General features: G+C 40.5%; 1 protein-coding gene across 1 annotated transcript in view; it reads left to right on the top strand.

Moving 5' to 3' along the window:
* CREB5 (cAMP responsive element binding protein 5) overlaps positions 1–16718 on the top strand; it is a 566841-nt gene that overhangs the window by 218221 nt on the left and 331902 nt on the right. The window contains exon 5 of the mRNA XM_088445420.1: positions 5818–5987. Coding sequence (XP_088301546.1) covers positions 5818–5987 — 170 coding nt within the window. The remainder of the gene's footprint in view (positions 1–5817; positions 5988–16718) is intronic.

Here is a 16718-nt window from a genome sequence, read left to right as displayed (position 1 = left end):
ACACGTGTTAGAATAGATAGCTGACCAGGATATTACTGTGGTATAGATAGGAGTTTCACTATACACGTGTTAGAATAGACAGCTGACCAGGATATTACTGTGGTATAGATAGGAGTTTCACTATACATGTGTTAGAATAGACAGCTGACCAGGAAATTACTGTGGTTTAGATAGGAGTTTCACTATACACGTGTTAGAATAGACAACTGACCAGGATATTACTGTGGTATAGATAGGAGTTTCACTATACACGTGTTAGAATAGATAGCTGACCAGGATATTACTGTGGTATAGATAGGAGTTTCACTATACACGTGTTAGAATAGATAGCTGACCAGGATATTACTGTGGTATAGATAGGAGTTTCACTATACACGTGTTAGAATAGATAGCTGACCTGGATATTACTGTGGTATAGATAGGAGTTTCACTATACACGTGTTAGAATAGATAGCTGACCAGGATATTACTGTGGTATAGATAGGAGTTTCACTATACACGTGTTAGAATAGATAGCTGACCAGGATATTACTGTGGTATAGATAGGAGTTTCACTATACACGTGTTAGAATAGACAGCTGACCAGGAAATTACTGTGGTATAGATAGGAGTTTCACTATACACGTGTTAGAATAGATAGCTGACCAGGATATTACTGTGGTATAGATAGGAGTTTCACTATACACGTGTTAGAATAGATAGCTGACCAGGATATTACTGAGGTATAGATAGGAGTTTCACTATACACATGTTAGAATAGATAGCTGACCAGGATATTACTGTGGTATAGATAGGAGTTTCACTATACACGTGTTAGAATAGACAACTGACCAGGAAATTACTGTGGTATAGATAGGAGTTTCACTATACACGTGTTAGAATAGATAGCTGACCAGGATATTACTGTGGTATAGATAGGAGTTTCACTATACACGTGTTAGAATAGATAGCTGACCAGGATATTACTGAGGTATAGATAGGAGTTTCACTATACACGTGTTAGAATAGATAGCTGACCAGGATATTACTGTGGTATAGATAGGAGTTTCACTATACACGTGTTAGAATAGACAGCTGACCAGGAAATTACTGTGGTATAGATAGGAGTTTCACTATACACGTGTTAGAATAGACAACTGACCAGGATATTACTGTGGTATAGATAGGAGTTTCACTATACACGTGTTAGAATAGACAGCTGACCAGGATATTACTGTGGTATAGATAGGAGTTTCACTATACACGTGTTAGAATAGACAGCTGACCAGGATATTACTGTGGTATAGATAGGAGTTTCACTATACACGTGTTAGAATAGACAGCTGACCAGGATATTACTGTGGTATAGATAGGAGTTTCACTATACACGTGTTAGAATAGACAGCTGACCAGGATATTACTGTGGTATAGATAGGAGTTTCACTATACACATGTTAGAATAGACAGCTGACCAGGAAATTACTGTGGTATAGATAGGAGTTTCACTATACACGTGTTAGAATAGACAGCTGACCAGGATATTACTGTGGTATAGATAGGAGTTTCACTATACACGTGTTAGAAATTATAGACAGCTGACCAGGATATTACTGTGGTATAGATAGGAGTTTCACTATACACGTGTTAGAATAGATAGCTGACTAGGATATTACTGTGGTATAGATAGGAGTTTCACTATACATGTGTTAGAATAGACAGCTGACCAGGATATTACTGTTGTATAGATAGGAGTTTCACTATACACGTGTTAGAATAGATAGCTGACCAGGATATTACTGTGGTATAGATAGGAGTTTCACTATAAACGTGTAAGAATAGACAGCTGACCAGGATATTACTGTGGTATAGATAGGATTTTAACTATACATGTGTTAGAATAGACAGCTGACCAGGAAATTACTGTGGTTTAGATAGGAGTTTCACTATACACGTGTTAGAATAGACAACTGACCAGGATATTACTGTGGTATAGATAGGAGTTTCACTATACACGTGTTAGAATAGACAGCTGACCAGGATATTACTGTGGTATAGATAGGAGTTTCACTATACACGTGTTAGAATAGATAGCTGACCAGGATATTACTGTGGTATAGATAGGAGTTTCACTATACACGTGTTAGAATAGATAGCTGACCAGGATATTACTGTGGTATAGATAGGAGTTTCACTATACACGTGTTAGAATAGATAGCTGACCAGGATATTACTGTGGTATAGATAGGAGTTTCACTATACACGTGTTAGAATAGACAGCTGACCAGGAAATTACTGTGGTATAGATAGGAGTTTCACTATACACGTGTTAGAATAGATAGCTGACCAGGATATTACTGTGGTATAGATAGGAGTTTCACTATACACGTGTTAGAATAGATAGCTGACCAGGATATTACTGAGGTATAGATAGGAGTTTCACTATACACGTGTTAGAATAGATAGCTGACCAGGATATTACTGTGGTATAGATAGGAGTTTCACTATACACGTGTTAGAATAGACAACTGACCAGGAAATTACTGTGGTATAGATAGGAGTTTCACTATACACGTGTTAGAATAGATAGCTGACCAGGATATTACTGTGGTATAGATAGGAGTTTCACTATACACGTGTTAGAATAGATAGCTGACCAGGATATTACTGAGGTATAGATAGGAGTTTCACTATACACGTGTTAGAATAGACAACTGACCAGGATATTACTGTGGTATAGATAGGAGTTTCACTATACACGTGTTAGAATAGATAGCTGACCAGGATATTACTGTGATATAGATAGGAGTTTCACTATACACGTGTTAGAATAGATAGCTGACCAGGATATTACTGTGGTATAGATAGGAGTTTCACTATACACGTGTTAGAATAGATAGCTGACCAGGATATTACTGTGGTATAGATAGGAGTTTCACTATACACGTGTTAGAATAGACAACTGACCAGGATATTACTGTGGTATAGATAGGAGTTTCACTATACACGTGTTAGAATAGACAGCTGACCAGGATATTACTGTGGTATAGATAGGAGTTTCACTATACACATGTTTTAATAGAAATCTGACCAGGATGTTATTGTGGTATATAAGTGGTTCCTCATGGGTGTGTCCATTATACATCAAAGGTCTGTCACTGGAGCATCATTGTTACATCAAACGGGAACGTGTTTCAGGGCGCCATCAAACATTCTCATTCAAAACTTGTCAGTATATAACAGAAGGTTTCCTTCAAACTGCATTCAAGAAGTAAAAATATAATTTCTGCATGTTTCCTATGGACTATACTTCATATTTTGTGTTGAAAATTAATACACTAGTTGTTATTGAGAAGTGGTTACTATTAGAATGGTATAGTGCATCAGGCAGCAAGTGAACAGTCAGTTCTTGAAGTTTATGTTTTGGAATGCCCACTTCATCACGCCCTTCTCCCAGGTTGCATTTTGTAAAAAAAAGTTGCGCAACTTTGATATGAGTACATACTTAACTATGCAGGGAAATGCCGGCCATGTCCCCTCCGCACGGACTGCAGATTGACGGTAAAATTCTCCCCATTCTGTCCACTTCACTAGGAAGTGGGTGGAATGAGGGAGAAGTGCCTACTCTTCTAGGGGTGCGGGGGGCTACTCAAAAAATAGGGAGCCTCCCGCAGGTTGCGGGGGAGTAGGCAAGTATGCGCAAGGACCGAACATTTCCAGTTGAATCTCGCATTTCTCGGGTGCCTGTATTCGTGCGATGTATGTGACTTTCATAAAACAAACTCACTTTTTGCAAACTCGACCCCTATGTGTCATGTCCACAGCATTAAAGCAGGAGCTTTTACCTGTATTTTATTAGGGGAAAATATCTGCGGATGTTCTTTGTGATTGTTGAAATGATCTACAATTCTGTCCACATATCATTTGGTGCTTAGGTGTCAGGACTCTGCAGCAGCATTATGTGATTTGCCTTATACAGTATTACATAGCGTAAACTCTACTTAGTTACCCTATTTTCACAATGTATTGTACAATAGGTACAATAAGTACAACACATTATTATGTAGTTTCTTTTTAAATTGTGCTTATCTCCACACATTTCTAACACTAGATACGTTTATGTAAATTGCTATGATGGCTTTGACACATACTTTATATTTTAAGGTCCATTTCAGTGCATCTGACATGCAGCTATGCAGTTGAAAACCTACTTTCATCACAATGGGAGCCCATTATAAACCTGATGAGGTGCAGCGAAAAATCATTTCCACATGTTTGACCCAATATGGCCGACTTTAATTTTGAAAATATTGGATGACCGATCGATATTTTCAGATTGGGTGCCCACATACACTTTGCAATGATCTGGTCAATCCGCCGATATAGGGCGTATCGGCCAGATAATTGTATAATGTATGCCAGCATAAATAAAGCACACAATAAACATATATGTAAATACATCAAATGCATCTTGCATGCAAATTCGGATTGTAAATTACATCATTTCATGGCCTAAACCAAATTGGGGATGTCCCACAAAATATGGGATGTTTGGAGATATGCATACATAAATAGTCGCACACCTACACCTATACACATAAATACTGTCACATACATAATCATACACATATACATACACACATACAGACAATATAGTGTCCCACTTCCTGAGTCCCTCTCATTTTACAGGCTGGCTACTGGATAGTCCTCATCACTCTGGGTACATTGGGCCTGGTTCAGCAAGGCGATTACGCACGCAGTCTCACTGCGAAGATATGCTAATGATTGCAAACACAAATCCATACGCATGCGCAGAACACATCAATGGGCCGATTGTGTGCGTAATCGCAATAGCGATCCTTGCTGAATAAGGATCATTGTTTGCAGCTGCTCCTCCCCTCACTCCCATGTTGCTGCCACTGACTGTACAGTGACGACACATAGCCCCGTCTCCTGCTTGAATTCCATTGACCTATCCTCTTCTCTGCTTGCAGTGCACATCTGTATGTATGTATTACATACATGCCGACATTGTGGCTGCCTCCTCCTGGAGGAGGCAGCCATAACTGTACAGTATGGGGGCATGCAGCTAATTTAGAGGCGGATCAGGGAGGTGTGACTTCGCGATCGCGTCATCACGGCCACGCCACAGTGCTGAGATTACCGGCATTGTGCGCCCAGGGGGCGTGGCCACGGTGACAATTCAGCGCGAATCGCATCATCGGCTCCCCTGGACCGCCCACTTTGGCACTTACACGCCGGAGAGGATGCCAGGGGATGTGGCGCCGACCGGGAGACTTGCCCACCTTTCCGGGGTGCAGAAGCGTAACCCGATTTCTGGGAGGCTCCCGACCTTCCTGGGAGAGTAGGCAAGTATGATGTATTAGTAGTACCTACAAATATTTGACATCCTTTGGGACCTTAAAGAAATGATGGGGTGGAGTTTGTGGTCTGAACAAACTTTTGGTCACCTGGGTGTCCTTGATTTCAAAACTATAAGAGCTCTAGTGGAGTTAACCTTTACAATAAAATATTTTGTTTGTTATAATTATCATTCTTCACTGGTAGCAGTTTTTTTTCATATCTACAAATGATGAATCTATATTTTGCTTATTTTGTTATCTTCTATGTGGCATATACATTATTTTGCAGTTACTATACATTATAATCTATATATATATATATATATATATATATAAAATAATGTCACCTTTGGAAGCATTATGCAATGTAAGATTCTGTAAAACAAGGATTTCTTAGACCAATATGCCAAGAAAACTTGAACGCTTTGATACAAATCAGGCTTTCCAGTATGAACCACATCATTTTCTCTGCTTACAGACGATCACCCTGCACAATGCAGTTGGGGGAATGGCAGGACCTGCATCACACCAGCTATCAAATACAAGAATGCCAAACCATGACACCAGCGTTGTAATTCAGCAGGCAATGCCATCGCCCCAGTCCAGCTCAGTCATCACACAAGCACCTTCCACAAATCGCCAGATCGGGTAGGAGGACAAATATTTTTTCCCATTGTTGTAAATGTTTCCCATATTAATGACATACAGTAATTGATCTGTTATTATAGCCTATGGGTATAATAGGCTATAATCCGCTGTGCGGACGGATGTCACAACTTTTTGCACTGAATATGCTCTGTAACCTAGGGTATATATAGCTTTGGGAAACTCCGGGTTATTTAGAGTCATGCACTGATGCACATCTCAGCCGCATATCCACTTGCGACCAAGTGGGTGCAGATGGGCGTGCATGTGTAGGCTAATTGTGTTCAGGACGTGTAGATGCAATTGTGGGCTCATCAGAGGTGAGTGTATGCAGAGATCCGTCTGCTTTCAGATGGATCTCTCTAACTGATAATGGTAATGGCTGCTTTCACAAGTGGATGGTTAGGATAGGAACGCTGCTACCAACTCTGCAAACAGGTGGCGATCCGCATTTATTTATGAGCACATAATGCGGCCACATCTATGGCAACTTGGGTGCAGCTCTAAATCAGCCCCTATATGTGTAAATTATATGTGTTGTAATTAGCATTGCCCCTTATTTGCTAAGATGTGATATTTGATATAAGGGTCTGTCATTTTGTTGGATATAATATTATAATTCTTACAGTAACCTAAACTACAGTATACATTCATTGTTCTCTCTTATAATGCGTGATTACATTGGTTTGTCTTTGATTGAATTTCTGTGTTCAAAATCTCCCTGTTGTAATGAAGAGAGTGCTCTAAAATATTGTTATTGCAATGTAAATTTTCCAAGTTGTTTATATGAAGTATTCTTCATAAGTATGTGTATTAAGTTATGTGGTTTCAAATGCATATTGTATCGTAACTGTTTCCAACGGTAAATAATGTTGCCAGTGGATCAGTGCCCCAGTGCTGCCCGCATAAAGACTGTTGCGCAGGCTGATATTTCTATAGCTATACTGTATAGGTGGTCAGCAAACACATGACATGAAATCAGGAAGAGAAGATCAGACAACACGTATTCTAGGGAAGTTTTCTTTCAGGGCCAATTATCTGTAGATGAAGAATTATTATTTTTTTCTTTTGTCTTTGACCTCTGTTTGGTGAGTGAGCTTATTGGAAGCAAGACTATATAACTAAGTTGTATGATTTTTATTGTTAAAGTATGTGAGGCAAAACATAACTGCAGATACCATCTACTACAGGGAGAACAATATTAAAGCAACAGTGACCCTATGCCACCAGGGGTGTATTTATAATGGGTGCAGGGTCCAGGGGGGCCCACAACGCAATCCCGGCGCCCATATTTTTTAATACTTATCTCTCCGAAGTCCTGCATCGGCTGTAGCAGCACTATATGAAACACCTGGAAAATTTCCGCCACGGCCATTTTCCCAGAGTTTCGCGCATGCCCAGAATCTACTACTGCGGTCAGTGTGCTACCAGCCACCATGGAGAGAGGAGGGGGCCCCAGATGGGTAATGCACCTGGGCCCCCTCCTCTCTTAATACGCCCCTGTATGCCACAAGCACATAAACATGGGTTAGATTAATCTGGGTCACTGATTGGGTTCTAGCCAGTACACTGGATAACTGCAGGAGGGTGACTACAAGACTGTCATTTGTAAACTGTGTAGTATTAACTCTTATTATACTCTCGAATCACACAACATATTATTTCTGTATATACTTTCCATGCTGGGGTGGATGTATTCAAAACAGAAGAGGTTGTATTGATGGGTATCAGAGTGTTTCTTGATAGCATCTGAGCACATGATGGCAACATTCCCTTGATTTCCCTCACTCTGTTTGAGCTGTTACAAACAGGATTATGAATTTGAGAGACTTATGAGTTTTCCTATTTGCCATAGGAGGATAAGCAAAAATAAAAAATGTGAGTCTTTTGAAAACGTACAGTATGCCTCGCACAGTTGTAACCTGAGCATGAAAGGCGAAAGAACTTGGAAGGGCTTGCTTTCATTTCCATTCCCTCCCAAACACATTAAAACCAAAACATTTGGGAATAAGTAGTATACTAATTTCAAATGTGAATTTCTTAGTGGTCCCTAGAGAATGGATCTTTTAACATACATTTCATATTAAGGATTGCATGTTACACTTTGTATAGCGCCATATTGTAGTAATATTCTGATTTTATCACGGCCTCAAATATTTAAGTGTCAAAGTATGGCCAAGCCACCTGCAAATGTTTGAGATGGCTACTTTCCAATCCAAACAGCCTACAGTAATGAAAGTCTTCTTTCAGGCTACGCGCTGGGCTCTGCTACAGCAGGAGGCTGGGATCCACCTGTGCCCACGCAGAGCTTCAGCCGTTGGGGAGTGGTGAAGTGTTCACAGATGGGGCTCTCCTGGGGATATTATCGTCTTTCTCCTCCGTCTTCCTTTTAACTTACTCACGATTTGTGTTCCTGTTCACACCACATGCACACATACACTATTCAACCATCATTCCATTGATGCATTGCCTCGGTAACCATTCACGGTATTAAAATCTAAATCCAAGGCTCTCGGAAAATACCATAATATTAAGGGAAATTATGGAGGAGGATTAGCTGGAAGCAACGCCTCTCTAAAATGAAACCTCAGGGCATTATAAAGCCGCATACAGAGAGTAGGAGTAAAAGCTTGCCTGAAAGCAATGAAAAATCATGGCTGAGTTTAATAAGGTGTATTCTTGTCAAAATGTGAAAAGCCTATGAATAAATCAAATGCAGAGCAAATGGCAGTATAATCCCACCATACTAAAATATATAGCAAGATTGGCATCATCTGCAAGTGGGCACATCACATAAGTCATATACAGATGAAATCACAAAGGTAGCTTAAAACAGGCAAGACAACTTTTTGGGGAAAATGTCTGAAAATCATTCCTCAACTCCCAGAGCAGATGTTACCTTACTTCTTAAACTACTGACATGCCTAAGGGCCACTTAAATAAAGCAAGGGCATAGAGGTAAGCCAAGGTGGGACAGGAGCAATGACTATGGTAAGTAACTGCAAGACAGGGGGCCAAATGTAATACTCTGTGGGGTGCGGAGTTTGACAATATTTTGGTGATTTAGACACAGGTGGCAATTTATTATAAAGGCAAAACCAACCTGGTGCATTTATCGCAGAGTGTTTCTGGTTAAAAGGTGCAAAATATGCTCATTACAAAAACAGCAACCACCTGGTCACAGTTTTTGACATTGATATTTAGCAATAAATGATAAGTGATTCTATATACATAGAAAGCTTTTACCTATACATACAAAGCTTTACCCTATATAATGCAAGTTCTCCCTATAGATTGTCAACATGCAAGCGGGCACCCCTTACCTCTATGACTGCTTTTAAATACCCATTCCTGTTTTATTACTGTGTCTGTTACCAACAGTAAAACACTACAGAGTATGCTGCTGCTATATAAAAAATGTTAACAAATATTATATATACAGTACATGTATACATATACATTCACTCTATTTTTTGTGTGACTTTGTAGATAACTAAAATCCAATTTCACTTATTAACTTTTTTATATTTGTTACCTTGCAAAATTTGTAACGCCCATGTAAAGGAATGATAGCCCTTTAAATAGTATCAGTCTCTAAAATGGTTTAGTTTCATTTATACAGCACCTATCTATAGCCAGTGGTGTAGTTGTTTTCTGTATAATTTTCTGTATTACCTGCACAATAGGCTGTGAACAAACATTACAGTACCTAGAATCAACTGACATAAAGACAACCAGGTGTCTCTCTCACTCTGTCTTAGTCACTCTGGGATGAAGTTTAGTAGTTGCAGTGACAACATTGTTAGGCTATAAATGAAAACTTCACTATGTAGACAAAGATCACTTGGGTGAAAAAAAAATAAAACAGTTAATTTGTAATACGTTGAAAGATAGTTTCCAGCATAGGCGTAACTACCATAGGTGCAAGGAGTGCAGCTGCTATGGGGCCCATCTTCCTTGTCATAGTTACAGTGCATCCGGAAAGTATTCACAGCGCTTCACTTTTTCCACATTTTGTTATGTTACAGCCTTATTCCAAATTGGAATAAATTCATTTTTGTCCTCAAAATTCTACACACAATACCCCATAATGACAACGTGTAAACAGTTTTTTTGAGATTTTTGCTAATTTATTATAAAAAAAACCCTAAGAAACCACATGTACATAATACAATCGTATTCAAGTCTGGGCTCTGGCTGGGCCACTCAAGGACATTCACAGAGTTGTCCTGAAGCCACTCCTTTGATATCTTGGCTGTTTGCTTAGGGTCGTTGTCCTGCTGAAAGATGAACTGTTGCCCCAGTCTGAGGTCAAGAGTGCTCTGGAGCAGGTTTTTATCCAGGATGTCTCTGTACATTGCTGCATTCATCTTTCCCTCTATCCTGACTAGTCTCCCAGTTCCTGGCCTGGTGATGAGCGGTGCCTGGTTTGCTCCAAACATAACGCCTGGCATTCACACCAAAGAGTTCAATCTTTGTCTCATCAGACCAGAGAGTCCTTCACGTGCATTTTGGCAAACTCCAGGCGGGCTGCCATGTGCTTTTTACTAAGGAGTGGCTTCCATCTGGGCACTCTAATATACAGGCCTGATTGGTGGATTGCTGCAGAGATGGTTGTCTTTCTGGAAGGTTCTCCTCTCTCTACAGAGGAATGCTGTAGCTCAGACAGAGTGATCATCGGGTTCTTGGTCACCTCCCTGACTAGGGCCCTTCTCCCACGATCGCTCAGTTTAGACGGCCAGTCAACTCTAGGAAGAGTCCTGGTAGTTCCGAACTTCTTCCATTTACGGATGATGGAGGCCACTGTGTTCGTTGGGACCTTCAAAGCAGCAGATATTTTTCTGTACCCTTCCCCAGATTTGTGCCTCGAGACAATCCTGTCTCGGAGGTCTACAGACAATTCCTTGGAATTCATGCTTGGTTTGTGCTCTGATATGCACTGTCAAGTGTGGGACCTGTATAGACAGGTCTATGCCTTTCAAAATCATGTCCAAACAACTGAATTTACCACAGGTAGACTCCAATTAAGCTGTAGGAACATCTCAAGGATGATCAGGGGAAACAGGATGCACCTGAGCTCAATTATGAGCTTCATGGCAAAGGTTGTGAATACGTATGTACATGTGATTTCTTAGGTTTTTTTTATATTAAATTTGCAAAAATCTCAAAGATACTTTTTACACGTTGTTATCATGGAGTATTGTGTGTAGAATTTTTAGGGCAAAAATGAATTTATTCCATTTTAGTACATAACAAAATGTGGAAAAAGTGAAGCGCTGTGAATACCTTCCGGATGCACTGTACATGTGTTATATACATTTTTCACTATTGGGTGGTACATAGGGGCCCTTACACACTTTTGCTATGGGGCCTTAAAATACCTGGTTATGCCCCTGGTCCAGATATATTAGATAGTATACAAAACTGCAGTGTCAAGAATTTACACCCTCCAGTATAGTGAGATGTGCATTGTAACTAAGAATAAAGATCTACCAATGGGATGTAGTCAGCATGTCAACATCAGGGTTAGGGTTATAGGCTGTGGGGGGAGGTTAGGGTTATAGGCAGTAGGTGGAGGTTAGGGTTAGGCAACGGGGGGGGGGATTTAAGGTTAGGTGGCTTGAGGGTCAGGGTTATAGGCACTAGGGGGAGATTAGAGGTAGGCTGCAGGGGGCAGAGGTTAGGGTTAAGCAATAGAGGGAGGGATTAGGGATAGGAGAATGCTGCAGCATTGGGGGTCTGACCCGGAAATGACGGTTACATGTCCTAGAAGACGCCGCTGGAGCTGCTGCAGCAGCTAAATTACCACTGGGCCGCCCAGGGATGATATGTTGACATTCTAACATGTCAACAATTCATCAGTGCCTACATTATGAATGTCGACATTATTTATGACTGTCAGCATATCGCACCTAACCCCTACCAACATGGTTAATATGAATACCTCAGCTATATGCTGCTTCTCTTGGGATAGTGGTCAGCATACAACCACCTTACCATTTCAGTAACAACCTGCAGTGCTCTGCCACAATGGGTGGACTTTTGAAAGACAGACTGGTACTGGTACTCACCAAGCCCTCAGTGACTTTCTATTTCTCATGAATGGCTGATTTGTGGTTATCCGCACATGTGTTTATTATAGATATAAAGAATGCTGTTGTTGTTGTTATTGTTATTATTATTATTAGAAGCTCAACACTGCATTTTTTGTCCCAGATAATGGTAGGGGGTTACCTCAGGATGGGCGAGACATGGTGGAACAAATTCTGACCCCCATCTCCTACTATACAATGCCACAATTTGAATTGTGCAGACGGGCAGGGCTCCAATAACATGATTCGCCGTGAAATATGTCATCAAGTGGGGCCACCAACTCCCGCAGAGACTGATCTACTCTCCTGGGTGTCCTGGAGTTCTGCCCAAGTACAGTATACTGGAATTAGTATGATAATTAGTGCGGAGGGTACAGGTTAGACCGGAATCGCACAGGAATATTTGCAGGTATTACACCACTGAGTTCAGAAGTTAAGAAACAGTTATTGTCACATATCGTAATATATGAAATGCTGAATTCTCACAATGCATTGTCTACATGAAAGGCACAGTCATGTAACAGGGGTTCAGTGTTTCCCATTGTGTACTGTGTGCTGTAACCATATTTCTAAAAGGCTCTGCAGGGCTGTAACAAGGGGTGTGTGACCATTACCGCCACCTGGGGTCAGAGCTGAGGGGGCCGCACGGTCACTGTCCCCATGGTACCCTTTTCCAGCTTTCGGCTTGCCTAGAGAGGTATCCCATTACATAGCAAGCTACATGGCACGTCTTTGCCACAAGCCGGTACCTATCTTCTTGCTCCCAATGTTCATTCTGGGCGCATATACTGTGTACCAGCGCACAAAATGTCCGAATAAGACCTTTCTTAAAATGTAAAGTTACTAATGGCAATAAATGAGACACTATAAATATATATCTGAACCAAAAACAGACAGACATGAAATAAAAACACCCTAAATAGTAATTATGCTGAGATGAGGCATCTTAAGAAACATTTCAGAAAGAAGTATAAATCCCCTAATTACATTTTAAGCTTCTGCTGTCTAGTCAGTGCAGCCAATTTATGTCTACAAACTTGTATTAGTAGAGTTATTTTACACTTACTTTTCTGGCTTGCGAGGTCCGCAGAGAAGAAAAACAGATGTGACTTTTCATTGATTTTATGAGATTTTTGATTTGAAGTCAGGCATTTATATTGATAGAAATCTGTCTTTCATATTAAAGGGATTCACTCATTGGTGAGACTTCATAAATGTCCTGTATTACCTATGTATACATTGTGGCGGTGTAATTTAAGGAATAAAAGAAATTTGGAGAAGCAGCTATATTTTTTTTAGTACCATTGGCAGGTAACTGTCCCTGTTCTGTTTGTCATGCATCTGTGCAGAGTTTACTCAGCCACTTGCAGGCTTGCAGTGTTCCATGGGAATCTGTGCATGCTGACAAAGTGAAATAATCACATTAAAGAATTGCCCAGCATCACTTTTGGGCTACTACTTTCATTAATTACAGCATTTCACAGTCTTCTCCTAAAATACTGCTCATGTGAGACTCCTTATGTCCTATAAAACTCATAAAAGTAAGACATCGGTGATTTTCATTTGTATGTTTTCCCATGTTAGTTACATTGGTTTATGCACTCTACCATATTAAATGTACCTATATGTTGTCCTGTTTACGACAATGTGCCAAAAAAAAAGTTTGGTACCCAGGGTTTTTTTTTGTGGGCACAGATAAGTTACATGTAGATGGTACATTACAGCTGAGATGTCAGCTCCAGCGGATCTTCCTTCTCCTTTGGTAATGATTACTTGAGCTTTATCCACCTAAGGCTCTAGCAGAGAGGCTAGCCCAGTACATACAGTAAAATTTACACAATGTGACAGCCTTGGTAAATAGAATAATCAAGTAGATTTATTAAAGGGATAGGAGGACGTAGATCCAGGGCAGGTCACTGTATGAAAATAATTATCACCATACATATAACAAGAGATTGCAGCACAAAAGGAAATATAGCAATTTCAACACAGAAGCTAGCAATACAGTAGTGAATAGGCAAAGTGCAATAACTCTTTCTGTTAGTTAAATGGACTTCTTTAACTTTGCTGCTGCAGCACAACTTTGACTATAACTAGGAAAAAGGTAATTTCTCGGTTGTCTCAATATACTATACTTCAAACATGCAATAACCTTTGCAAAATACAGATATACAGTAAACTCACTACAAATTACTATTCAGCGGATTGAGCAAAAACCTCAAAACTATTCAGTATTTTGCTCTAAAGTGCACACAAAGTTCTGTCATTGGAGTGCTTTGCTGCTGGATGATCACTGACCTATAACATGCATGTATTTGTAATCCAAAATTGGTACTAGCAATAAGCTAAGCATCTAATGCTGTTCTTTCTTGATTCCAGAGAGTAATAGCTTTAGCTCTCCAATGATAAGGCACAAAAAAATAGCTCCACTTGCAATATATCCCAATTATCTTCAGCACTGCACAGTAGCCAAATCCCAAAATATCCCAAGTCTGAAAATGCTCTTTACCTCAAGTCAATATTTACACTCTTTATATTGACAAACTCAGACACAGGGTCTGATTCAGACCCCGTCACAAGCACTGAGCGCTCGCAACTGGGTCGATGGTGGCCCACAGCGCATGTGCACGACAGAGCCGGCTCTGACATCACAAGTGATGTCAGTGGAGAGCTTCCGCCTCTGTTAGAGCCGAAACCTCTCTGGGGCTTGTGATGGGTGAAACCCTACCACAAGGGTCTCGTCGCAAGCCCGATGGTCACGATGGTCTTGACCATCGTGACCATCATCCTGGCTGCTCGCAATAGCTGTGGGTGGTCAAGAGGCCTCTCCAAAATAAAAGCCCGGCCCTGATTCAGAGCGAGTGCTCTGTCAGAGCGAGCGGCTCTGAATCATGCCCTCAGTTTCTCTAGTAGCTCAAACAGGTAGAATACCACGCTGTTTACTCAAACTCAGTCTATTGTACAGGTCAGGATTGCAAAGAACTTGTAATATAGCAGAACTTAGTATCTCTTTGCAATTCTCAGTATCTGACGACAATTCTCAGTATATCTTATACAATTTAGCTCTGTAACAGTTTTGAGTAGCTCTCAAATGGTGCTATACAATTTAGCTCTGTAACAGTTCTCAGTAGCTCTCAAATGGTTCTCAATAGCTCCTCAACATTTCTTAGTGCTGCAGCTCAGTAGGGACGTCTCCCTTTTACAGCACTTTTACTCACTCACAGCCTACATGGATATCAATTGCGACTCCCAGTTATGACACACTGTCTTCGTCTCTCAGTCTTAGCTGCGCTTCTGCAGCGGTCGCTCATTGCACAGTCAGTGGGAACTCAGTTGCTTCTGTCACCTCATCACTTCAGCAATAATGCTTTGCCTGCTCAGGCTCCTGTCTCTCACAGCAGACCTGAGGCAGCTTCCCCCCCTCCTCGTTCCACTCCTCAATGTCTCCTTGTATCCAGGACCACAAAAACACTGTCCTGTAGCTGGCTTGTCTCAGTCTTGGAGCACAATGGCTCCATCTAGTGGCAGCCTCCTATATACAAGGTTCGTAGGCTCCTGTCAGAGCCAAGGGTATCACAAAGTACACATACTCTTCGCTTTTTAGTAGTCCCCTTTTGTCCAGTTTCACCATGCAACATTTATCACTTCTCCCCTTGGCATGACTCTTTTCCCCTTCTGGTCCTCCTTCAACTCCTGCTCTCCCTTCCCTTTCTTCTAATCACAATGCTCCCCTGGTTATTGGCCTTTTCAGTGCACCCCAGCCCTGAACAACACTGCGTTTGTTAAGCATGCTAAATCATTATCATGTGTTCATTGTACTGGTCCTTGTTAACTGTATCTGCTGGATTTGTAAACCTTGAACTAAATAAAACTTGCCTAGATACTGTAAGTACTTCTTCCAAGTTCATGAGAACATTAAGGGGGGCTATTCAAGTGCTTTTTTTCTGCTGATATTCGGTACACAATATCGTCGCCTTTTTTTTCCTGAATTTTAATTTCTTTAGTGAAATCATGTCATCAATGTCATCAATTAATGAAATATGTGTCGGAGGACTTATCCAGAGTATAGTATATACTATAACTGTGTGTAAATAACTAGTTTAAACAAATAAGCACATGAAATTGTGTTTCTCTTTAATCATCTATTTTGTGTTTAGGTGTAGTTTTATTATGCAGATCTTTGTTTCCTTTGCTTTAAATTATATTGAGCAATTGGCAAGTGAGTATACTGTATGTGACCTAATTAAATCATGGTTTTTATAGGTTCTCAGCAGTAAAGCTTACATTTTGTTATTGCACCAAACCATCAAATTCCATTTTCATCTAAGCATTCAAGTCAGATACGGGGCATTGGTGTAGGTCAGCAGCAAGATGGTGCTTTCAAATACCAATGCTCCTCCTTGATAATAATTTACATCTGTACAATAATATACAATCGTACAGCCATAATGGTTCTGCTAGTCCTTTGATGAGTGCAATTATCCAAAACGGGACTTGATTTTTCTTGAGTAGCAAAGCACCATTGTAATCACCATCTTGGTTACTGTAGTGATCTCTCTTACCAGAACAAGGGAATGTGCACATACTTTACCTGCCATTCACTGAATTAAAATAAAAGCAAGCGGATTTACCTTTCCTTTGC

The sequence above is a fragment of the Taudactylus pleione genome, unplaced genomic scaffold (assembly GCF_031769625.1).
Source record: "Taudactylus pleione unplaced genomic scaffold, aTauple2 ptg000380l, whole genome shotgun sequence".
Taxonomy (NCBI): domain Eukaryota; kingdom Metazoa; phylum Chordata; class Amphibia; order Anura; family Myobatrachidae; genus Taudactylus; species Taudactylus pleione.
Note: the sequence above shows the minus strand (reverse complement) of the source record. Positions and strands in the feature narration are given on the sequence as shown.